A 26,756-nucleotide genomic window follows, 5' to 3' on the forward strand; every position below is an offset into this window, starting at 1 on the left:
AAGCCTAATGTCAACCCTATCTATTCACCACGCAAATAATGTCATTCTTCCATCTGTGAAGACAACTATAGGATTTGTAATTATTATTGTAGTCCATATCAGTACAACTACATTCCATGAACAAGACTCAATGTACATATGCTCAATGTAGTGTTTTAAGAATGGGTCCTGTTAAAAACTCAAAACTTTATGAATGTCCCACTGAGGATTGAACTACAGAGAGGGCTTTCCATTACACCATGGAACAGGCAGAAAATAAGTTAGTTGTATATATATATATATATATATATATATATATATATATATATATATGTATGTATGTATGCATGTATGTATGTATATATACATATATATATATATATATATATATATATATATATATATATATATATATATATATATATATATATATATATATATATATATATATATATATATATATATATATACATACAGTTGAAGTCAGAATTATTAGCCCCCTTTATTTATTTATTTTTTCTTTTTTGAATATTTCCTAAATGATGTTTAAATGAGCAAGGAAATTTTCACAGTGTGTCTGATAATATTTTTTTCTTCTGGAGAAAATCTTGTTTCTTTTGTTTCGGCTAGAAATAAAAGCAGTCTTTAATTAAAAAAAAAAAAAAAAACATTTTTGGGACAAAATTATAAGCCCCTTAAAGCTATTTTTTTTCCGATAGTCTACAGAACAAATCAACGTTATTCAATAACTTACCTAATTACCCTAACCTGCCTAGTTCACCTTTATTAGCCTATTAAGCCTTTAAATGTCACTTTAAGCTGTATAGAAGTGTCTTGAAAATATCAAGTAAAAACAGTGAGACTGTTAAAATAAGTTATTTTGTTAGAACAGCTTTAGATTTGGCTTCAGAACTTATTAATCTAATGTGTATGAACAAATATATTATTTAAAAACATCGTACATAAAATAATAATTTGAAAGAGAGATCTGTAAGGAGTGTACTTATATATGCTGTGAATTGTAAGTGTATAAAATGCATTTTATAACCTTTACTGTATGTTCATAAGCTAACACGTTCAAATATAGATATATAATCATTTATAGATCAATACCCAAACACCTACTTGTAATACATTCTCTAAGACACAGAAGCAGAAAGATCTGCTTTTTATTCAATTATTCGAGTTGATCAGTAAAAAAAATTAAAATAAAATAAATTATAACTGCATTTGGAACAATAAATCCTTACAAAAATTTTATAGTTAAATGAATAATCAAATATAAAAAAATGTAGAATGTAATCATTTGTCATATATGCATATCAACACTGTGGGGAACAAATGAAAAAAAAAAAAAAAAAAAAAATATATATATATATATATATATATATATATATATATATATATATATATATATATATATATATATATATATATATATATATATATATATATATATATATATATAGCATTACAACCTTACTAAAAAGTTTTTTACCACTACATCTGCATGTCAAATGGTGCACTACAGACAATTTACAAAATAAGTCAAAATAAGTTTAACAAGTTCCTTGCACACAGCTTTGCTTTAAAACAATAATGCACTGGTTTTACACTATATTCTAAAGATAAATTCACACATTACAAAAAACGAAGCCACACACATAACACCATACCAGGGAATGATTGCATATTTATATTTATAATTTATTATTCACTCAACAGGTCTTTTTCAAATCTTACAATCTATTTACTGAAGAGTCTTCAGCATTACACAACCACAACAAAGACAATTTATACAAGGCTATGCCTAAGGCATGCCTCTGATGAGGCTATCCATATAAATAAACATTCAATTTAAAAGTCAGTACCTATGTTTTCATCCACCACCTATTTTTATGCGCATTTTGGTTATGCACAATAAAAAAATGGTTAATGGAAATGCCAAGATGTGCATACATTTTAAAAATGCACGTAAAAAATCATGTGCATGACTTTTGATTCAAATTTGTACAAACTTATGTATTTCAAAAAAAGTACATTAAAAATCATGTGATTTTGTTATTAAAGGTCATGTGATGATAAAAATGTGTAAGAATGGATAAACAAGCGGGTTGACTGCATTGTAAAACAACTGAAATGTTGTTTTGGTCATTCTAAAATGCCTTAACCATTACAATATTAGTGTCATTATTTTATTAATTACCTCCAGAACTGTCAAGAGCGTCTGTGCTCCATGTCTCATGCCTTTAAACATAACCACACATTCATTGCGTTTTGGCATTCTGTCTCCTTTTGTGTAGACAATTTATTAAATAAAGAAATGATTCAGCTTCTCCCACCGCAGCAATTTCCGTTTTTACTTTTGATATTTGTTTTCAGTTTATCAGGAAGTGAAGATTTTGCTCTCTTTGACTACTTGGATGGAAACGCTGCTTTATTTGATGTCTTATATGAGATACTCATAAATTTAATTTGCATCTTTAGATGAAAACATAGCTAGTGCGTAAATGAGTGTGAGTAGAGTCATGTCTATGAGCTTTGTTAATACCAATGCCCTATCCACTTCTAATTATCCTGCCCACACAAAGTAAGCAAGTTCATCCAAGTCTACTGGGTAATCAGTAAGGTGCATTGGGCCTTTATCAAAATACTCTCCCTTATAACTTCTCCATCTACCCGCAGGAAGGTATATATCTCTTTCCTGCTTTCCTGGTTCAAGTACAGGTGCCACAAGAAGGTCATCTCCTATGAGGAACTGAGAGTCAATTTTGTAGGCAGCCTCATCATCTGTAGCAATCCACCAAAGAGGGCGAATGATGGGATCACCAGTGTACAGAACTTCCCCAGCAAGCTCTAGAACTCGAGGAGCTACAAGAGACTGGTGTAGAGTGGTGAACTTCTTTGCAATATTCACTACCTCATCATCAAAGTGCCATGGTGGAAGCGAGAACTGCATGGCTGGCATGAATGCTGAGAGCTCTAGCCAACGGATGTACAGCTCCCGATCTGGAGGAACAGTGAGGTTTGAATATGCATTTCCACCTATTACATCTGGCAGGATAAACTGATAGCCTAGAATACTGACACTAAGGACAGTTGGGATTATAGATTTGAGGCCTAGGGTATATCCCCATACAGAGTCTCGGTCAACAACTGTGAAAAAGCAGGAGATGTTTTGAGATTGATAGCCTGACCTCAGCTCTCCACGATCATTGAATGGTATTGCCATCTCAGTGTAGCGTCGGGTAAAAGTACTTGGATCATGCAAAGGAACAAAAGTACTGAACTGCTGAGGTAAGTAGCTTGTTTCTCCTGCATCAAACTTGAAAGATTCCACTCCGTATTTATTCTTAAGGTTGCAGAGATTCAAAGTATACCAGTCCCGAGCTTCAGGATTAGTGAAATCCAAAATGCCAGCGATACCATTCCACCAACTCACCAAAGCGGGAAGTTGGCTACCAGGTACACGTACAAACAGTCCTCGTTCTACTCCGACACCAAAATTGACAGAATTATAGTTGACAAATGGATGCGTCCACAGGGTTACCTTGAAGCCAGCTTCCCTTAATTTTTGAAACATGAGTGAAGCATTGGGAAACTTAATAGGATCCAACTCAAACTCCCCATAGCCACTGGGATATCTATCATACAGCTCCAATTGACTGCAATTAAAGCCATGTTTTTGGATATCAGCAGCATATTTTAAAACACTTTCTTGGTTGACTTCTTCTAGAGCTCCTGTAGACCAGATTGGTTGTTTGAAAACAGCTTCTGATGGAACCTTATTGGGCTTGTTGAAATATCGACGGACCATGTACTTGTGTAAAGAAGTGACATCAGGCCCAACACATACACGGTAGCTTAGTGTTACACGATGGGGATTACCAGGGTCAGGTCTGTAAGGACTGTCATTGTATCGAGCCTGAAACCACAGAGTTCTGTTTGTTTCATCCCAGCCTAGATGAAAAGGAACAGAATCGCTAATTTTTATTGCTGTAGCATTTGAAGAAAGCCAGTAGCGTTCTAAGATGCCACCAAATGCCTGATGATTTGTTTTGATATCACCTGTTATGAAAGGTTTGGGTGCATGTTGTCCTTTCAAAACCATTGGCCAATGCTGTGACCACATCTCCGCACCACCATACCAATGTGATGCACCGCAGGACATGACATGCTCTACAGACCCATGCTCATTCAACTCATCCCAGCGGACACGATAGCACTCAACTGTGTCTTTAGGCTTCACCATTTCAATGAAGAAATGTACATTCCCTGAATTGGACTTGTCACAACTGAGAATCTGTCCCTCTTTCAAACAGGAGTCCAGATCTAGGGTTCCAGACCTAAAATGCACAATAAGAAACAGTGTGAACTCTAATCACAACCATGTGAATACAAATAAACAAGACTGTTTTAAAAAGCGTACCTGAATGCCATTTTAAATATGACAACCCCAGCTTGATTTCTGATAGCAAACCCATCCTTGTTAAGGTCTAATCGTTCAGTCGTCAGACAACTGGCCTTGTGAAAAGAGGCAGAGTAGTCACACCATGCCACTATAGCAGCAAAAACAAGTATGGCTCCTAGTGCACTTGCTTTTATGACTGGGCGGCTTGGTCTGCCAACTCTCTTCTTCTTAGGTGGTGGGCAACGGCTTATGGCACCAATGCCAATATCTCCAACAGTTGCTGATACAATTTGGTACATCTTCACAGCATTCTTATGCACAAAGTTCTCTGTAAAATATTTGTATTTTGTGAGCAGAAAGCAGACTGTTTTAGGCAGACTGCACATGGGCTGCACATAGTTGAATAAGCAGCTGGCCAGGACAGCTTGAATATTTCGTCATGCCTAGACAAAATAAAGAAAAATATATATAAAATCATGCAAATATTTTTAAAAGACAATAAAATGTTTAAAAATAATGTTGTCAGGGCTGTGATTTAAATTCGTAATCAAATCAAACTGCTGGAGAAGTTACAAACCCAAGAAAATGCAAAGTCATTATTGTATTAAATGAGAACGGCAATTATTTCCCAGAGATGGGTTGTGGCTGGAAGGGCATCCGCTGCGTAAAAACTTGCTAGATAAGTTGGCGGTTCATTCCGCTGTTGCGACCCCGGATTAATAAAAAAGGGACTAAGCCGACAAGACAATGAATGAATGAATGAGAATGGCAATTAATATACATATTTCATGTTAATAAAGTTCACTAGACGTAAAGGTTTAGATTAACGTAAGATAAAATAAAACATAAAAGAGAAGCTTTTTGTATTTTTGTTCATACAATTCAAGTCAATTTAACTGTAAATAAAGATTCTCTTGTCCTTTACTCACCTTTTTGTGATTCCAACTCTTTGTTCTGTGGAAAAATAAAAAATATTTCAAGAAATCTCTGTCCATACAATTTAAGTCAGCGGTAACAACACCCTTACTATTTTTTTTTAAATAAGTATATTCTACAGAAGTAAAAGTCATACATGTTTGAAGGATGATTCTGATTAAATTATGACAGAATTCCCCTTTTTGGGTAGGCTAAACTAACCCTTACAGTAAATAAAACATTTCTGTGCATATGAGAGAACCTATCTTTTGTTCCTGCACTACAGCCTCTGAAGTGCTCTGGGCAATGTGGGCATGTATTGACCATACTGTTTATACATTCCTGTGATGTAACAGGCACACTATTGATTGAGCCTTTTGATTTCCCCCCCCCTTTTTTACCATCAAATAAAAGCATCTACTATTATTGAAAAAAAAAAAGGGGGATTGTAATTTCAATGTTGTGGGACTGGAATTATTACCTTTATAAGTTAGTTCAGCATTACTCTCAGTGAAAAAAAGAAAAAAAAGGAAAAGAGTTCTTAACACATACTGTTGTGGATGTTTTCATCCACTCTGGGGTGATTCTGCAATTAAATTTAGCCATAACTTATTCTGTGTTTCAGCTCGCATAATGATTTTTGGTGAAAAATCTTATTTAGAAACATATTTTAAGAAATTACAGAGTGTAAGAAAGATACACTCTGTTACTACCCTTGCATTATGTTTGGGTTGAAAACATCCACTCAATTAAACTATTATATATATTAATATTATATATTAAAAAATTATGTATTTTCAAAATAAAAGTTAGGTGTAAACTGGAATTTTGTAAGGCAAGGCAAGGCAAGGCAAGTTTATTTATATAGCACATTTCATACACAATGGCAATTCAAAGTGCTTTACATAAACAAGAATAAAAGAAACAAGTAAAATAAAATAATGTACCTGTTGTCAAAGTCTTGGACATGTGAAACAGCATTGCTTTTGATGCATTGATTTTTTTCTTCTTTTTTTTCTTCCTAATTTTCTGTTGGTGTCTTCCTTTTAAACCACATCTTTTGATTGAAAAGCCATGATGCCACATAATCATGCATTTTTGACTGTTGGTGGTTTCCCTGTTGGGAATAGGTGAAATTTGTAATTTTTACTGTTGATCATCAGTTGGCACCAATAACCCTGTAAAATAAGCCTGTGCACAAAGAAAAGCTTAGCTTCTGGATTTTATATAAAGTATAACAGCAAATTAAAGTGTGTGTGTTTTTGTGTCTAAGTGTGTGACTTTTACGCACTTCCCTTAACATCAAAATAGGCATCTCAGTTCTCAGACCTACATGCAGTAAATAAAAACAAATACTGTGTGTATATGCACTATCAAATGTATGCCCAATGTATGTTTCATCAATAGAAGTCAATGGGGCAAAAAAAGCCACCAACAGTAAAGGGAGAAAAAACGAAAATCTAACAATGCATCAAAGCCAACATTGTTACTAATCGTTCACATGTCCAAGACTGTGATAAAAGCAAAAATATATGAATAAATAAATCCAGCCCACAACCACCTTTTATATTACAAATATGCTATTTTTTCACGAAATCAGTGACATAATTTATGATCTTGGCAATTGAAGAGTTAAAATCACGTAATTTTTAAAAACATTTAGTAGTTTTGATCAGGACAGAGGTTGATTATCAAATTTATGCACAAAAAACTGATGCATTTTTACAGCAGTTTTATTTAGTGGATGATTTTATTCAAAATATAACAAAAGGGTAGTCAATTTGAACAGTGTACAAGGGTTAACAAGTGCTCTCTAAAACATCACCTGACAGATGTATGTTACACAGCTGCTTGATAACTAACAATTAAGTATATAATGTTTAGCTAGTATTATTCATTCAGAGATATTCACTTTGGAAAGCGCAAAAATTTTATTATTTATAGCCTACAGTGAAAAGTATTTTCATCTGTTACTTACATTTAAAATTCAGAGGGAAATGCTAAAATACAAAACTATAAACGTCTGATTACCTTCAACTCTGTTTCCTTTTTGTGTGAGGTTCTTATTGTTAGATTCACGAGGATCTTAAACACGTGAATACAAACTACATAACTATTGTTTTTTTTTTTTTTTTTTTTTTTTTTAAGTACAAGTAAGTTTTCATAAATGTATTCCCACTCCAACGGCAGTCAAAATGCTCGTGCTTAAACGCTCAGGAAAAGCAGGTTCGACCTGTTTGTGTGCATCATGGGAAATGGGGTTTCTTTTTATTTGATAAGAACATAGCAATGTAAGACAGCAAAAAATGGACACCCAAAACATAGATTAATATATTTAAAAATAATTGTTTAGTAGTAGGGGCGAGGCAGTGGCGCAGTAGGTATGCTGTTGCCTCACAGTAAGAAGGTTGCTGGGTCGCTGTATTGAACCTCGGCTCAGTTGGTGTTTCTGTGTGGAGTTTGCATGTTCTCCCTGCCTTCGTGTGGGTTTCCTCCGGGTGCTCCAGTTTCCCCCACAGTCCAAAGACATGCAGTACAGGTGAATTGGGTAGGCTAAATTGTCCGTAGTGTATGAGTGTGTGTGAATGTGTATATTGATGTTTCCCTGAGATGGGTTGCGGCTGGAAGGGCATCTACTGCGTAGAAACTTGCTGGATAAGTTGGCGGTTCATTCCGCTGTGGCGACCCCAGATTAATAAAGGGACTAAACTGACAAGAAAATGAATGAATGAATGTTTAGTAGTACTGTATTGTTTTCAAAATATCCTAAATCATAAATAAAATCTTCAACAAGCCCAAATGACCCATAACACACACCTTCCACTAGATGGCATTGATGGAAAGAACATAAACAAGAATATCCAGAGATATTTAGTTTACAGTATTTTCAGTCAAGACCTGACAAGAAGTTTTAATTTTAAAAAGTTATTTAATAAATGTAACACTTTGAGTGAGAATGTACACAACTCACGACCTGAATTTTGTCATTATTGCAAACATGTTTTACTCTGGACACTGATAAAGAAAAAGAAAAACACTGAAAAGGATTTGTTCACCTCTGCAAAAACAAACTGAAAACTGGTGCTACCTAGCAGCATGCCGCTAAGCAATGTCAAGACTATAAAAACAAAACAAAAACAATAATCTAATCAAAATACACAAAAACAAGACAGTCCCAAGCTGTCCTGTATGATCCAAAAATATCAGATTATATCAAGAACTAGACACATCATACCACCTAAATGTGAAGGAACAATGATGCATGTGTCTCTCCGTGACTAGAATCAGCAGAACACCGTTGAGCCTAGATAACAAATGTTCTTTTCTCTCCTCGTCCCCAGTGAAACACAAACAAAAACAAACACATTTCAGCATTCTTGGGCTGCTCTCAGTACTCAATCTCATTGAAATTTTCAGAGAAGCCTGAGTAGGAAACGCTGTCTCCAGGATCTAGAAATAGAGAAAAAGAAACAGAAAGCTTTAAAGTATGAACACATGAACAAAATTCATTCTGTCTTTTACATCCCAGCGCTGTCTCAATAAACAGAATCTGGCGGCTACAGTAAGAGACAAACTGCGGTAAAGAAATCACCTGCTCCCCCAACCTGCTGTTACTGCAGTGCAGCCATCTGTACTCACAAAGCATACTGCAGTACATCAAATATAAGACAAGATTGACAAGATGAAAACAACTTCTTCTTTACTTCAAGGCTATGCATTTGAATTCACATCAGTAATGCATGCAACAATGTGATGAATTTTGACCAAGCTATATGTCAGAAATTGAAAGCATTTATAAAAGTGAAGATAAGCTGTTTTTCTGGAAAAATTCTTAAAGGGGTGGTCCACTACGATATAATGTTTTGAACTTTAGTTGATGTGTAAAGTAGCTGTTGGAACATAAACAACATATCTAAATGTATGACGGTCAAAGTTCAATGCAAAGGGAGACATTGACTTTAACAGAGTTTGCTTAACAAAGCCTATAACCAAGTTTGGGGACTACAAAAAAATACATCTGCTCTATAATGTTACAGCAGAGAAAGCTAAAATGCCATCCAAATGCTGCTTTTCTACAGACCTTCTTCTTTATTTGGATTTCCAAAGGACACGACACTAAGAGAGAAGTGCTTACAGTTTTATTTTAATTATGTTCCAGAGAATTATAAAAAAAATATATAGCTCTAGCAGTTGACAAAGGATAGCTTGCAAATTCTCTCTCAGTTCAGTGCTAGATTCAGGTAAAAGTCCTCCAACCATAATAGAAGAAGCTGTGCATTGTGAGCCACAACCTGTAAGTGATTTTATTTGTTAAAATTGCTCTATTACATGCACAGTTTCTAGCATAATGGTATGTTGTAGCAAGGACGTAAACAAGGATGTAAACAATGGGAAATGCTGTTTGGCACCGCTAACAATTTAGCTAAAAATTCATATTTGTTAGTCCAACAGCTGTAAACACCCACAGTCTTTAGCAGCACTGCAGCGTCTGTCTATGCATGTTTTACATCTCAAATAACAAACTTGCAAAAGATATTTCAACGTTTTATATTACTTACACATGCTTATTCCGAATATATATGAAAGACACTTGTCAGATTTTATTTTAGTGAGCAGGTGTAAGGTTCAACTGTGTGCTCTTCATTTTTCTGTCTGATTTAAGCAGCTAAAGCTGCTAACAGCTGCTCTGACTGGACTATTTACACAGTGCAAAAACGTGTGCTTGTAGGGGCATGAAGTGGTGACATGGAGCCACTCCCTAATCACAGCATATGATGTTAGCTGACCAATCAGAGTCTCTTGAGGGCTGGTCTTTCATAGAAAATATCACAGTCGATTTCATGTTAGCTGAGTAGCAGTGTATAATCAAAGTAAAATATATGAAAAAATAACATGATTTTCTACAAGTGAAGCATGAGCACACATTGCTTTACATCTTGTAAACACAACCAAGTCTTAAATATACTATCTAAACCACCCCTATTAGCGGTACACTTTAATACCCCATGTGGTACTGTTTGTTGTCACACCTCTAGCTATTTATGCAAATATTAATCTTAGTTTTAAAATATTTATAAAAAGGACTTTTTAAGCTTTAGCAAGAGTGGCTAGTCATTCCAAAAATATGATATGTAGAGTATTGCATTACATTGCCCCAGCACGAAAGACAAATGCAGGGGTTGATGGGATAATGTGGTGAATATTAAGAGCACCATCACCAGAAAAGGGGAAGAGTAACCTCTGTGTTGGAACATGTGGACTGGTCAAAAATGCACTTTAGTGATGAAGAAAGCATAATTTATATGTTTCTTATGTGTAACGATATTTTTGACATTGAATAAGAAATGTCTAAACCCAAAGTTCAAACATTATTAAATTAACACCTTAGGTTAGGTGACAAATCATACTAATCACTACTGGCTTTGTACCTAACTAAGACATTAACTCTTCATAAGTAGTTATAATGTATGATTTTTTTAGGACAAATTAAAGGTTTAAACATTCAGAATGCTTGCACTGCACGGTTGCAAAAAAAGCAAAAAAAAAAAAATGGAGCTCTAGCATTTATAGTGAGGGAATGACATCCAATCCAGTACAGAGTTAGTGGTTGTATTACAGATAAGATATATTGATTACGTAGTATATATATATATAATGTAAATAATTGCTTTCAGCTTATTATAACAGCTTGTCACCCAGTAAGAAGCATAGTTATTCTACAAAATTAACGTTAAAGTGAGCGGCGTTCGTCTGACAGATCCATTTGCGAAAGTACCCTCCCAATGCATATTAAAAAAGATGAAATGGCCAAGCATCCAGCCAAAAATATACAACTGTCTCATTCAAACTCTAAGTAATTTTACAAGAGAGAAGTTAAAGGCCTAAGTTACAAGTCTTTGGATGCCAACAATTTTGTTCTGTGTGGTCATGTGCAAGAAATAATGTTCCATGATTACCACATTCAAAACTTCATATTGCTAAAAACCAAGATTCTGGCTAGCCAAAAAAAAAGGAAAGAAGACTGAACTGTACAAGGCCTGGCTAATCATCAACAAGCAAAACAACTGCATTCTGACAGCGAACTGCAGCTGTATGGCAGTGTATGTGAACGTACATTTTTACATTTCATTCTAAGCATTCAGTATCCGCAGTTTCATTCACCACATTTAACTATTTTTGCTGAAATCATAGCTGCAATCAAAAATGAGTAATGTGTATGAGTTAGCATAGCATGAACTTACCTGATATAAAATGAGAACTACAGAGTCGGGCATTTAGATTTAGTCATTTAGCAGATGCTTTTTTAAATAGGTCCTCACTCTATTCAGCTCTTACGATTGCTGTTAGCCAAATACATCTGCAGTTGGCATTAAAAGCAGTGTGGTGTACGGTAAAAGTTAAGTTTTCTACTTTTGGACTTTCGATTTTAGAATTCAACCACACAACATGACTTGTTTGGTATTGCAACCGGTCTTTTTTTGCAACCGGTTTGCGTGGTTGAACCCATGTGGCGCCATGTGTGACGTAGGTTGGCAATTCCTCTACTTTCTGGTATTCTGCTACTGTAATCCTACCTAAAGCCAAACTCAGCATCTACCTTACTAACTATTTAATAAACAGCTCATTAGTAGTTTATTAGGTAGTTGTGTTTGTTCATGGTTTATGACCTAAGCTAAAGTGTTACCATTTTTACTTTGGAAATGTTAAATTATTTTAAAGCCATTTGGAAATGAATAATTTTCACTTGCCTTTGCAAGGTCCCTTTTTAAACACAACATCATCAATCGCAATGTCACTCCTTATTGACGATCCTCTGGTGGCTTCAAATATAACCTGCAAACAATAAACCAGACATTAAACCTTAAAGTACATTTTACAAACAAAAAACATAATAAAGTCATTTTCCTGGGACATCAGAAATGCAATGGTTTCAGTGATCAAATGGTTGCTGTAATATAAGTGTTGCAAAAGATACTTTTCAAAGAGCAGCAAGAACATGTCACTAACCCAGTGCCTTGTGTAACACTCATAATCCACCATGGCCTTCATCCAGGACACGCTCTGTTCTCCTTGCCTAGACCAAAGCAGTCTTTCCTTGTCCCCCTTACGCAGCAGGATGCTCAGGGTCCCTGTGCCCGAGCCATACATGTGGTAAAAGAAGATCAGACACTGCGGGATGGATGAGCCCCTCAGCTCAGTGGACATCAGCTGGGCTGACTGCTTAGGTAACATGTGGGAGGCCTCAATGTACATGAAGTAACCTTGAAGTCAGAGTAGGAGAAACTTAGTGTGCTCTGTCTCAAGAAATCAGAGATAAAAGCATTCTAAGCTGAAGTATAAATCTGACTCACCTACCCCTAAGGTGTGGTCCCCCTTGGGTCCGGTGTAAGATGTGGGCGTCTGTCCTCGAATCCTTAGCCAATGTCCTTTTTTAGCTTTCTTTTTCTGGGTGTAGCCACAGTCACCAGTTTCAAAGTTACAGTGTCCAGGAGGTGGATTCAAGGGTCCTAAAAAGAGAACAGAAAAAAGTGACCTGTTTTGAAATAGTAGTGTTCACCAATTAGGAAAAGTCTGAAAGTTTAAAGTCACTCTGAAATTCAAATGTGCTAATCTTCTATTTTAATATGAGTTTTTAGAAATTGTTATAAATGATGTTTATGTACACTTCATATTTTTGTTAAATATTATTTAGCCTCATAATATTTTATCAAATATCCTAGCTTTCCCTTCCCCCACGAAATGACTTTTCTTTACTTCTGGTCATATGGAATGCCTTTCGGGAGGGGTGTGTGTTGTTTTACCCTGCTTTTGTCCATTCATCAATCTACCTTCTTTTGTTAGCAACACCCATCTTCCAATGATCCGATAGGTAACCAAAGGATGGGATCATGTGTAGCAGTCGCCACATCTCACTCCTCTGACCTCTAAATTGTGCTCTAGTGACAGACGCTAGAGGCCATGGTCTTTAGCTTCCTTATTAGAGCAACTGACTCCGATGTGGACGATCACCTGTTCGATCCCAGCTCGAAGTGGGTTAGGTAATGTAGGACCAGAGGGGTAACATTGCTTATCAGAGGAGGCCAGCTAGTGAAGTGCTGTGCAGGTAAACCTCTAAAATGTACTCCAGTGACAGATGCTAGAGGCCATGGTCTTTAGGCTCCTTGTTAAAGCAATCGACTACCATGCAGAAAGTCACCGGTTCCAGCCACTGAGTGGATTGGGTGGTGTAGGATCAGTGGTATTACAATCGTGCCATCCTACGTCTTTTTTCTAATTTTAGGACTGTTGTAATTGGATGTATGTCACAATATGGGAAAAAAGAACAATCTTAACTTATGTAACACTGTTATTTTAAAGCTTAAACATGTTTATAAATGTCTCCAAAATGAGCTTTTATGTAAAATGTTTATGGTAAAAAAACAAACACTATATCAGTACAAATAGTTACATATCATTATCTTTGTTGTTCTTTTTTTTTTTTTTACAAAACAGACGAAAAAATAATAATAAAAAATAATAATAATAATAATAATGATAATAAATAACAAAAGGGGAAAAGAAAAAATGGAAACAAGAGTAATAAAAATGTACAGAAAATTACAACCAACTATCTATCTAATGTTTATAAAGTAAATATTTACAATTAAACAGTATACAATAGAAATAGTTAAAAAATAATAATAAATAATTACTACAAAAATAAATAAAAAGGAAGGATAGTGCATCTATTAAATGGAAGGCCAGACCTTAAGAGAGTTAAAGTAAGTTATAAAACATTGCCATCCAAAAAGAACTTTTAACATCCAAATAATATTTACATTTTACAGAAAGTGCAGTGTGGTTATAAATAAAGTTTTTCTTTCCACTTAATTGTGCACTGTATTGTTAATAGCTGAAAAAGGCAGAAAACAAGCAAATAAAAAAAAATAAATGGCTAAATAAAAGATGCTTTAAACACTGGGAAAGTTTGGAAGAAACTACTGACATCCACATAATAAGCCATCCATATTCTATATTGGGAAATTCTTGGGTACATTTTTTTTTAACAAATTGGCCAGTGCCTCAGTTTGTAGGTGCTTTATGTAGACTTGAATTCTTTAATAATGCACATGAAATGACGATTATTGAGTTAAACGTTCAGTACAGTATAACTCCATACAACGGGGGTCACCAATCTTGGTCCTGGAGGGACGGTGTCCCCCCAGAGTTAGCTCAAACTTGCCCCAACACACCTACCTGGATGATTCAAGTATACCTAAATACCTTAGTTTTTTCAGGTGTTGTGGAGTCGGGTGTCTGGGTTGTTCAGGTGTTGGAGCTAAACTCTGCAGGACACTGACCCTGACAAGTTTGATAACCGCTGCCATATAAGTTCATACTTCAGCACTTTGCAAATGTTTAGTGACCCCTAAGTAACACAAAACATGTTCTCACATTCATATTACATGCATTTTATGGGGAAAACACATGAAACTGCAACAAGAATTAGAGATAGCTCTTAAAAGCTAAGATATGTCGGCATCAGTGAAAAAGTACTCTTTAGATAAATAAAATGTTTTGTTTGTTTGTTTGTTTTGTATAAAAAATACAAATAGAAAGCAAAAACTGCAAAAAAAAATTTAGATGTTTTTGTCTAATTTCTAGTCCAAATATTTTTAAAAAATCATAAATCAAGAAGCATTTTCTAGACAAGCAAAAATATTGTATTGTTTATGCAAAAACCAAGATAGCTTTTCTTCCTTAAAATAGGCAAAATAATCTGCCAATGGAAAACAATATTATTTTGCATACTTCACAGATTTTTTTGCTTGACATAGGGAAAAAATTATGTAATTTTAGCATATTATTTTTTAAACAAAAAAAAGTATTTTTCTTGTCTAGAAAATGCTGTTTGATTCTAAAAAAAAATTGTTAGATGTTGTTAATAGAAACAATAAAAAACTAACAAATCTGGAGTACTCTAAACTTTGTGAGGGTAATGGTTACAAGCTTGTCTATTTCTGTTGGCCACAGGAGGCACTGCCCATTTAATGTCTATGTTTGTGAGGGCAGATGTTCTCTGTAGCTATGGGATATAAGTCTATAAACAGAATATTGAAGAACCTATTTCCTGAACCACATTGTTTAAAATGTGCTCACTATCAACAAGCAACGACTTCCAAGCAACCTGTAAGCAATATACATTTGCTTTTAACAGAATAATCAGCTGCTTGCATCTTTTACAAGTCATTGGTTTCACTTCCATAAAAGCAACAAAACTAGGTCAAACAGAACACTCTGGAATTGTGAGGACAGCCTGTGTCAGTCATGTTTATTAATAAAAGAAAGAACAAATACCAATTTGGAATTTTTTTTTTATTTAAATATAAAAATACAATACATTGCTCTGTCCAAAACTTGACCTTTATTTCAGTTATATATGTTTCTGAAATGATTAACCCTAACTGATTGCTGAAGAGTTTAGCTTTGACACAACCATGTCCGAATGATCTTATTCCAGGATGACATTACCAGATTCCTCAGGCTCAAATAGAAAAAGAAAGCCTATTTTTATCTTACGAATTGACCACCAACTCTTGATGGAAATAAATGTTGAAACAATGCAAAAGGTCATTGATGATAAATGTACACAGTATTTAAAGCTATACATTAGATCAACCTAAGACGCTTACTATCTGGTCTGCTTTCAACACATCCAAAAGGACATACAGTGGGCTTCAGGTCAACTGGATGCCAATGTGAAAACAAAGCCTTCTTTTATAATGCTGGCATTATCATCCTGGAATATGACAATGAGATCTGTTTTACAACATTACAGCATCTTTCAACATTGTTTAAAAATAAATGGCTACACACTGCATCAGTTAGGGTTAAAATAACTGTTGGCAGATATATAACAGGCCAGAAAAACAAATCATCACTATAATAAATATCCTGTCATAGACTAAATTTCAAAAAGAAAAGTAAATTTCAACAAGTGGCGTGATTTTATTTGGCCTTGTCATGTATTTTGGTTGTTCTTCATTATATCGAGATTGTGTAAACTAAATATATGCACTTTTGCCATTCTATTGTAATTATTTTTTAATTAGAGTAAACTTCACCAAATCAACATATGCACTTTTTAGACAAAGTAAGGTAGTGTTTGTAAAACAAATTGCAAAGTTTCTCTGTTACAAATCTCTGTATTGTTTTGTACTTAACATTTTAAATTAGCTGTTAATTTCATTTAAATTTCCTATGTAGTTTTGTCATTTTTATTAGTTTCCTTTTTAATTGATATTTATCTATATTTGCATTTCAGTTCAATTTAAGTGAAATCTAAATTTGTGTAAAATTAAGTGTAATGGAGACCAGCTAGTGAAGTGCTGTGCAGGGAAAGCTCACTCCTCTGACCTCTTTAGCAACATTAAAGCTAGAGGCCATAGTTTTTAAGCTTCCTTTTTAGAGCAACCGACTCCCATGCAAAAAAATTGCTGGTTTGATCCCAGCTCAGAGCAGGTTGGGTGTAGTAGGAATAGTGGGTTATACTTGGGGGCTCGTCATGGATGGAAATGTGGGTTATGAGGATGAGTGTAATGGAGGCCAGCCAGTGAAGTGCTGTGTAGATAAATCTCCCTCCTCTGAACTCTAAAGGTGCTCTAGTAACAGACGCTAGAGGCCATGGTTTGTATATATAAACCTTGTTAGAGCAACAAACTACTTTGTGGTTTACAATAAGTAGAAGCATAATTAGCAATCAGCTATTTTAAATATCCATTTTTATGATTGATTGCACCTGTGCTGGGATTGTTAAGGTTCACTGACTCCACACACTGAAATCAATTTTGTGTTGTAATCAATCAGCATTAAGTGACTACAGGTTTTGTAATCCACACAAACAAGAGAGTGCCCAAAATTTAATTTTACACATCTCAATACTGCTACACTATGGATTTCTGTGTGACAAACATGACATCATCTAGCTTTCACTAGAAATTGAATGACATAGAATTAGAAGGTTTCATCTGACACTTTTTTCAAAATAAAGTTATTGACATATTCTTATTAGGCGACGTAGTGGCGCAGTAGGTATTGCTGTCGCCTCACAGCAAGAATATTGCTGGTTCGAGCCTCGGCTCAGTTGGCGTTTCTGTGTGGAGTTTGCATGTTCTCCCTGCGTCAGCGTGGGTTTCCTCCGGGTGCTCCGGTTTCCCCCACAGTCCAAAGACATGCGGTTCAGGTGAATTGAGTAGGCTAAATCGTCGGTAGTGTATGAGTGTGTGTGTGAATAAGTGTGTGTGGATGTTTCCCAGAGATGGGTTGCGGCTGGAAGGGCATCCGCTGCATAAAAATGTGCTGGATAAGTCGGCAATTCATTCCGCTGTGGCGACCCCGGATTAATAAAGGGACTAAGCCGACAAGAAAATGAATAAATGAATGAATGAACATATTCTTATAAAACGACAATTATTTACATTATGGGAAGCTTTTTTATAAGTTGTTTACATTTTAAGACTTCGTATTTAAAAAAAAAACTCAATATCTCAAAATCATTTAGAATGCAGAATAAACCTTATAATTCCAAGGTGACAATATCTCTGTGATCTTCTCTTATAAAGAAAGAGCACAGTATTATGCAGCCCCAGAGATGGCCAAACTTTTGCATAAAACTATACACTCAAAGCACTGCAATATGGCTGTATATCAGCACTGTTAAGATATACAGCCATATCACACTGTATATGAGTGTGATATGGGTTTCATACAACAGTTGGATAGCATAATCATGTATTAAAAAAAAATCTAACTGGTAGAGTCTAAAAAAAACTTTTGTTTGAGGAATAACTTCCTTCCCCCATTTCATTCACATCTGCAGCTGATGTCAAAAACAGCAGAAACCATTACTAATTCACCAAAGTCACTTTATAGCTAGTATTTAAATTATTTTCTTGCGTAATGTCTAAATTTATGACAAGACAGGTGATTTTGCTCACTCTAGAGACATTTAAGAAAAACACGCTATACACATGTGGGCATTTCTTCTTTCTTTCTTTATACTAATCTAGTCTGCAATTATATGATACAAATACAGCACTACAACATACAAAAGAGAGAGATCGACTTAGAATGTCACTCACTAGTTTAATAATGACTTGATCAGCAGTGGTTAGAAAATACAAGTTTTTCTCCTCTAAGGGCTTATTATGTAGTCTCGCCTGCCACTTTGTGGCACAACGTCAACCGTCTTTGCTCTGCTCAACGACAGGCTGAGGGCTGCTGATGCGCTTTATCTAAAAAATTATAATTGTTTACGATGGGCACTATCCTTATAAATAAACTGCATAGATTCAATCTAAACAACTACATTCTCACTTTAAAAAAGCCTCAACAGTACATTGTGTTGTCCAACAGCTGCAATTTTTGTCAAACTGTAGTGATTTAATTGATCTGCCGACACTCTATCTGGGCAGAGTAAAAGTGAATAGACTATATACTGATATTGCAGAGCTATCAGCCAATCAAAAAGAAAAACCAGACAGAACTGTTATACTATATGACCTATATCAATTGTTCGTGCAATTTAAATAAAACAGGCTCATTGAGAATGCTTCAGTTTGCATTTTCGAGAAACTGAAAAAAAAAGTATTTAAACATACATTTGACTGTCGTTTCTAGGTAAAATTTACACCAAGGGGTAGTATGACACCAGCAATTTTAGTTTCTTTTTACATTAAGCATATTTACAGGGAAATAATAATCATGAACAATTTATTGTTTTTGTGCCGTTTACACAACACCATGTCAATACCAGAAAACACCATAACAGTGACTATGATTTGCAATCTAATATATTTGGCTTAGCTATCTATCTCTATGTGGACAAGTTTTATGGTGTGAAAAGTTTGCTCAGTTGTTCACTTTTTTTGCTGTTGTAATTGACCCTTCGCTAAGCCACACCCAAAAACCACCATCCACCAATCGTGGCTTAGCAACCGTAGCTACACGCAGGGGCTATGTCAAGCTTTCAAGCGACGGAAACAGAACAAAGCATTGTGCATATGGATTGTGCAAATCTGATACCTGGTATCCTTAAAGTTTGGACAGGGTGGTGGAATTTTTTCCTTTTCAAAACCTAACACCCAAGAGGAGAAATGTCAGTCTGGATCAAGCTGTGTGAGGGGCGCTAAAGGAGCGGAGCTAAGTTGGTTTTGTTTTGATATTCCTGACACATTCAGTGATAGATCGACGGCAATAACTCAAACCTCTTACCCTAAACAGATCTAAACTGTGCTTCCTACAAAAACACAAAGCAGGTGATGTTTCACAGCTGTCTTTTTCTTTTTTTCCCGCTCGATATTATGAGCAATGCTCTGTTTAACCATAGTAACGTTATCATACTAATAGCAAATAGGTCATCATGAGTTACTGATTAGGCAAAAACAAATCTGCAAATATGTTTCTAACTTTACTGAACTTCATATCTCCATCTGCTTCAAGCTACGAATATTTGAAATTACAAATCAACAGAACAAAACCTTGATATGATCACAAACTGAGCACTTGCGATCAATATACTATACCCGCAGCTGCTTTTCAGTAAATTATAAAAAGCACTCAAAAATACTGACAGTTATAGGTAACTTACTGTACATTGTTATGGGTCAGTGATGCTAATACTCGGCACAAATCCATCTGTTTCCCCTTTCTGGCTGTTCTTTCTCTGAATGAATGATGTAGAAGGATGTCCATGCGTGTTTCCTCGTCAGTTAGTGATGCTATATTTCATTGCACAACAATTCATCTATCAGGCTTTTTGGCTAAAAATAGAGACATCACGGTTTAATTATTCATAAATAGATTATTTTTAAATGTCACCTCTTCTGCTGAGCATGAACTAAGCAGCTGAATCATCAGCGTATGAGCTATAAGCTAGCTTCAATTTTGATTTAATTAATTTCTAATCGGTTGCCTATTATGTGGTGAATATACCCCTGTAATGCATACTGCAGTCCTTTTTTGTCTGACTTTATCGGATATCTCACCTGTTCGCCAAAAATGACATTAAATCCCTTGCAATGTCTGACACCAGCACTCGCACATTGTAAAAGCCTTGCCAGACACGAAAGCTTGACAAGTGTAGCAACAGTAACTAAGGAGGGCGGGGCTTAGCGAAGGGTCAATTGTGATGCAGAGCACTCGGGTTTGAGTCCATCTAAAATCAAGGTAAAATGGCATGGTTACAATGCACTTTATTCTACATTTGATTTTAAAAATACTATTTACATCATTGATTCACTGATGATCTGCATGACAAGCCACATTCTCATCTTGTGTACAGAAAGATGTGTATCTGATACATATTACAAAACCTATTTCAGTAGCATATCTCAGCATTCACAAAATGTAGAACATGCAAAATGTAGGTTGAGGCACATATTTTCAGAGAGCCTAATTTAAATTTGCCTTTGTGTAAAAGCAGCCGCACAACAATATGAATAATTTAAAATATTTCTGTGATATAAGCTTCATTGTTCTTAAAATACATAATTTGCCACACAATGCAACCGGTGCTTGGCAGGGGTCAAGAAGAATTTCTCAAATGCCTTTTGGATTTATTCCTCTTAGTGCCACATGACTATAATGGTTGTTTAAAAAAAAACAGTGAGTGAGTCATTGGGGAATTTGGAATCTTGTTGCTGAGAATATTTATTTTTATTTTTAAATCTGACAAACATCCCCATGTAACATAATTAACATCAACATAGGATCCCTGACACTGGCAAAAGAGTTAAAGTACCTGCATTAACACGACAGTCTCCAAGAGTCACAGAGATGTCATCAAGAGACACAAGGCCACAGTCCCAGAAGTTTCTACAGATGCTGACAAATGCTACCTTGAAGGGAAGTTAAGAAAAGATCCATGGATAATACAATTAAACAGGTAGATCATATGGTAAAACTTTATTTTAATGGTCCGTTTGAGTATTAGTAGACTGCTTAATATGTGTTAAAACTGCTCAACAGACATTTAACTGACTACAAGAAACTTTGCAAGTACATGTCAACTTACACTAACCCTAACCCCAATGTTAACCCTAACCTAACAGTCTAATGAGAATTAGTTGGCATGTAGATCCAATGTAACATAAATTCAACAAAGGGACCATCAAAATAAAGTGTGACCGATCATATACTCCTAGAATAATACAGAATGTTATTTTATCAAATGCTAAAAGGTATATTGAAATATCAACCAAATTAGGGATAGTTCAACCAAAAATGAAAGTTTTGTTTTCATTTATACTCACCCTCTACTTGTTTTGTTTCTTTCTTTTTTTTTAACCACAATATATAAAGTCAATTTATAAAGTCAGTAAGTGAACTGTTTAGCCACTAAATACTCAGACAGCACACAACAAAAAATAAATAAATGCCAAATTTGGAACAACTTGACAGTGAGAAAAACTATGACAGACATTTTATATTTTGGGTGAACAATACCTAAAATACCTTAATATACTATTATTTATTATAATAAATATTTTATTTATATTTCAAATATATTTTTATTAAATTTTGTTTTAATAAAAGACAGTTTAATTAAAATCCACATTATTTGTCTTTAACATTTGGCAACATCAGTTTAAAACTCTTAATTTTTTCTGTGGTTTTTCCTTTAAAATGGCTTTGACATTTTGAAGAAGCACAATGAATATCCCCCAGATGGGGTTTGGAAGTGATTTTCCTGCAGACAGACACTTCATTCAAAATAGTCTTGTGCTTCAGCTATCAGAATCCCGGAGATTATGACAGGAATTTACACACAGGGTGAACCAAAGTACAGTCAAAGATTTGTTACGGCTTATCTGTGACAAGAAAATACTTTTCTAAAATAAAAAAGCATTAAAACTGAATTTGTACTTATCATTCAGGACATTCAATGTCCTTATATCACCTCTAATCTGAAGAACACTTAAGACCTTAATGTTGTTCATCATCTCAATTTACTTTCAAAAGTGTAAATTTAGTTCATTTGTTTTCTACAAATTGTTCCATTTAATAAGAGATCACTGTATTGTCACAAGCCATGGATATTACTTTTGTTTTGCCCATATATGTTGTTTTGACTTTGCTTTGAAGAATAAGTTATGTTTTACTGAAGAAAAAAATCCACATCTTGGTTGACCTGAGGGTGACTAAATTAACATTTTCCTTTTTAGGTTAACTATTGCTTTAAGAAACAATGCACGGATTTTACCTTAGTAGACATGGGCTTCAGGTAGGTCACTTCCACCTCAGTCCAAACATCTCTAGACCTCTCAGAAACAGTCCATAGTTTCTCCTGAGCTATGTTGTTTTCATCATAAACATAAAGAGCCAGAGCATTATCTATTTTCATGAAGCCATGAAGGGCATAGTAGAACCTGAGGCAGTATTTATGGTTCCCTGGTAGGAAAGGTCCAAAAAGACGACCCACATACCCTGGACGAGAGGCATGGCGAGTGTTGGTCAGAAGAAAAGAACCTGTGGATATAGTAGATAGATATAAAGAACATAGAAACAATAAGTGAAATAAATCTTAAATTTACAAAGTGTAAAGAATCTCTTAAAGGGATATTCACCCCAAAGTTTACTTAACCCCATGTTTTTCCAAACATAGATGAAATGTATTCATCTTCAGAACACAAATTATCATACTTTTGTTTACCCAAGTATTCAAAGATTAAAAAAAAAAAAAAGAAAGAAATTCATATGAATTCTGTGGTCTACTCTAAACCAAGTCTTCTGGTTAATTTAGTATTTTATCCACATATGAAAAGGAATCAGCATACATAAACTGAAGTTCAATGATACCTTCATATCACACAATAACAAACTTCACTCATTGGTTCTTGCGGGAGCTCAGTGCCATGTGACAAACATCATTGGTTCATGAGCATCAAGCAAGCATACTCGAGCTTCTGTGCCCGAATTTGTAAAAAGTTGTAAACATAAAATTTAAATAAGTTAGCATAAAGCATACATGAAATCTATGCATAATATAAAGCAATGGTGTCTGTTCAGAAGACTTGCATGAAACTTATTTATATGAATATTTTTGGATCTTTTAATGAACATTTTGAAGCTTCATAATGCAGTTTATTGCAACACGTCTAGGTAACTAGACCTTCAGTGAAGAGATAGAAGCCTCTCAGATTTAATTCAAATAGTTTCACTCGTGTTCTGAAAACGAAGACGTTTCTCATAGTCTTGGAACAAGTTTAGGGTAGGACATTTTGATAGAATGTTATTTCTGGGTTGAAGCTTTGTTTGTTTATAACACTGATAATTATTAATATTGAAAAATTATCAAGTAAAATGGCATTTTTATAAAGCAAAATTGATCTCACCTTTTTTGCAATTCCATAACTATCAAAGAATTCTCTTAACAGGTAAATGATTTCTTTCTTAGTTTGTCAATAAACATTACCTTGACTATATAGAAATATATAGAAATAACTGCAACTTCATTACTAGCACACTCACAAACATATAGAGAAATGAAAAGAACTAAATAATTCCTAAAACTGGCAAATTCTGACTTAAGATTACTTTTATTCAACCACCAAGTTTTGAAAATGACACTGCTTCTCATAAAACATAATGAGATGATGTACAAGAGGGATCAATCATTTATTCATTTTCCTTCGGCTTAGTCCCTTTATTTATCAGACAGATTAAACCACCAACTATTCCAGCATATGAAGAGATCAGATGCAAAAAACTCTAAAAGCCATTTGAAATTGTTTTAAAAGTCTTTAAAATGAAATAACTTAACATAAACATAGGAGTCTGAGAAAAATGCTCATTTTCGATGGAAATTTCAGACGGCACATAGAGGTTTTTGCATCCGAACTCTTTAAATGTTTTACACAGCAGATGCATTTCCAGCTGCAACCAAGTACTGGGAAACATCTATACACAATCACATTCACACACACTACAGCCAGTTTAGCTCATTCAATTCACCTATACTGCATATCGTTGGACTGTAGGGGAAACTGGAGCACTCGGAAGAAACCCATGTCAACACGGGGAGAACATGCAAACTTCATGGCTCATGCTGAATCACTATGCTGCCCCTACAAGAGCAATCATTGTATGAAAAAAATATTTACCAGCTTTTATTTAGATTTGAACAGAAGGCGCAAAGTCTAAAGCGAAGGGCGCAAAAGCATTAAGGACGTGTCTGAGCCCACTTTTGCTAATTTAGGGACGGAAAAATATAATTTGCACCCTGGCACATGGTCTAACAGGGCTGTGCTTATTCTCTTAATGAATCTCATCTCCCATTCCCTTTAAGAGTCAGTTGCATCACACCATGGCACATTTGCTAATTACATGGCTGACTTTGTAAGAAGCAAAACTAAAGCTTCACTAGCCAGAAAACAGTTAAACAGACCATCTGCAGCGCGAGGAAAAAGAACAAGCCTCCTCCATTCTGCCTCTTTGATTTCTCTTTACTTTACTTTTACTCTTTACTTTTGTGGATAAGGAAACGGTGGAAACTCACTCCAGTGAAGACATCCATTAGCCTACATATTTCATTTTGCTTGTTAAGTGCAAAAATTTGTTTCAAAACTATTTCTTAATTCAGTTCTAATTTCCAGCAAACAAATAAATGAATAATCAATAACGTGTGTTATATCCAAACACACGTCCTGTTCTTATGCCCTAGAGACACCTATGTCTCCAAAAACCCGACAGGTGGACAAATCTAACCTGTTTTTGTTAAAACAATTATAAATATGCCCATAATAAATACTGCTACGAATAATAACATTATACAAATGCAAAATTGGTTTATATTTATTTAAAAAAGGATACTTTTTGTAACATTTTAATCCTTTAATTGTTTTTATATGCAAAAATATTTGTGTATTGCTGTACATCCTGTATATATTAAGCAATGTGTAAGTGTTTGGACTAGCATACAGTATAGTATACTGTAAGTGCACAACTAACATGATTCGCACTGGGCTTTAGACCACCTTGTAGTTGGTCAGTGGCACAGTCTATTTCAGTTTCCCTCAAAATAACAAAACGCCAATAATGGGCCTTAACACACCTTCTTTTTAGACCAACATACCCATGAGTCCACGAAGTGGGGCAAATGTATTTGCTGTTTAAACAACGTGGCGCATAATGTGAAAATTAGGATTGCGCTGGTCTGATAATAGCATATTGCAGTGTGTGTATGATAGGGACCTGAGTCCGAATTTGCTAGGGGTATGAATAATATTGGGTTCGACTGTATATGTAGCCCTAAAATTTTAAAAAGCATCCTTTATGGAACCTAATGATAATGTTTCTATTTAGCAACAAACTATATAGTAAACAAAAAATCATTACTTTGATTATTGTCACAAAGCAAAACAACATAAATTTAGTACAGGGGTGGGCAAACTTGTTCCTGGAGGGCCAGTTTCCTACACAGTTTAGCTCCAACTCTAATCAAAACATTTCTAGTGATCTTGAAGACACTGATTGGCATGCTCAGGTGAGTTGGAGGACCGAGTTTGCACACCCATTTAGACTACCATTTAGAACCATGTATTTTCTAATATTTGCATCAATAAATAGTATACAAGTATGATTTAAACCATAACAAATGTTAATCAGGTTTGTACACAATTATGTCCAGCTAGCAACGTAACTTGGAGGATGGTTGAAAAGATATAAATATATCAAAATAATCAGAAATATCAAAAGACAGATTTGCGCACCAGTGCCTGTGGTGTGATCTCCAATGCGGTAAACATTCGGTTTGACAGAGACTTTGTTCCACAGCGAGCCTCCAGTCTGTTCCTGATAATACTGACACAGGCCCTCCTCAAAGTCACAGTTTGCAACAGACGGGTCAATCTCTGGCTCTGAAACATGAGTGATATGAAACAAACACACAACATGAACATCTCCCACATGGACAGACTTTTTGTGAAATGTATGTGAAGTGCTGACTAAAGGAAATGTCAATGTAGTTACTACATAACAGGACAACAGCAAAAAAATTCCCCATTAAACAGCAGTTTACTGGTAATTGTGGGTTGCGGTGTCAGCCTCTTTAAGAACAACAGGCTGTCTTTCTGTTTCAAAGAATAGTTAGCTTTAAATATTTTTGTTGTTAAAATGGTGGATCAACATAATTTTTTTTTTTTTGCAAAATCAAATGGTAAAAATGTCTTGAATTTATAAGCAGCTTCATTTATGTAGACTTAAACTGCAAATGTCTTTAACAAACTCAATAATTAATGACTAAAACATTGATTATTTGAATTCATGAACTATTTTCTATTCCAGCTATTTTGTTAGGTACATTATTCTGAAACATGCATAGAATTTCAAAGCAATTTCTCATAAAAGCATTAGTTTCAGATGTCGATGTTTTGTTGGATTTTTCCTAAAGTGATACATATGAAAGTATATA

General features: G+C 34.9%; 2 protein-coding genes across 4 annotated transcripts in view; both read right to left on the minus strand.

Annotated features, from left to right (window-relative positions):
• Positions 1 to 1,652: 1,652 nt before the first annotated feature.
• On the minus strand, positions 1,653 to 5,613 carry si:ch211-117c19.1. Of its 2 annotated transcripts, none has more exons than XM_073951431.1 (4): positions 5,463 to 5,613; positions 5,320 to 5,344; positions 4,409 to 4,833; positions 1,653 to 4,325 (listed from the first exon to the last, which is right to left on the minus strand). In XM_073951431.1, exons 3-4 carry the CDS (start codon positions 4,774 to 4,776, stop codon positions 2,552 to 2,554), a joined length of 2,142 nt encoding a protein of 713 aa, XP_073807532.1. In that variant the 5' UTR covers positions 4,777 to 4,833; positions 5,320 to 5,344; positions 5,463 to 5,613; the 3' UTR covers positions 1,653 to 2,551. The 2 variants fall into 2 exon arrangements, with proteins under 2 accessions (XP_073807532.1, XP_073807533.1); XM_073951432.1 differs by having other exon boundaries at positions 1,653 to 3,939; positions 4,048 to 4,325; positions 5,320 to 5,613.
• Positions 5,614 to 7,421: 1,808 nt separating this feature from the next.
• mamdc2a (MAM domain containing 2a) overlaps positions 7,422 to 26,756 on the minus strand; it is a 61,835-nt gene continuing 42,500 nt past the window's right edge. Inside the window, exons 8-14 of one of the 2 annotated variants that reach the window (XR_012405931.1) lie at positions 26,056 to 26,202; positions 22,548 to 22,813; positions 21,087 to 21,183; positions 12,662 to 12,813; positions 12,314 to 12,567; positions 12,055 to 12,139; positions 7,422 to 8,755 (exon numbers count right to left, since the gene is read on the minus strand). Coding sequence is in view for 1 of the 2 variants with exons in the window: in NM_001130397.1 (NP_001123869.1) it covers positions 8,694 to 8,755; positions 12,055 to 12,139; positions 12,314 to 12,567; positions 12,658 to 12,813; positions 21,087 to 21,183; positions 22,548 to 22,813; positions 26,056 to 26,202 (1,067 nt within the window). In the remaining variant the exon portion in view is untranslated. Of the gene's footprint in view, positions 8,756 to 12,054; positions 12,140 to 12,313; positions 12,568 to 12,657; positions 12,814 to 21,086; positions 21,184 to 22,547; positions 22,814 to 26,055; positions 26,203 to 26,756 lie in introns of both variants that reach the window. The other variant, NM_001130397.1, reaches the window with a different exon arrangement.

Source organism: Danio rerio, chromosome 5, assembly GCF_049306965.1.
Source record: "Danio rerio strain Tuebingen ecotype United States chromosome 5, GRCz12tu, whole genome shotgun sequence".
Lineage (NCBI taxonomy): Eukaryota > Metazoa > Chordata > Actinopteri > Cypriniformes > Danionidae > Danio > Danio rerio.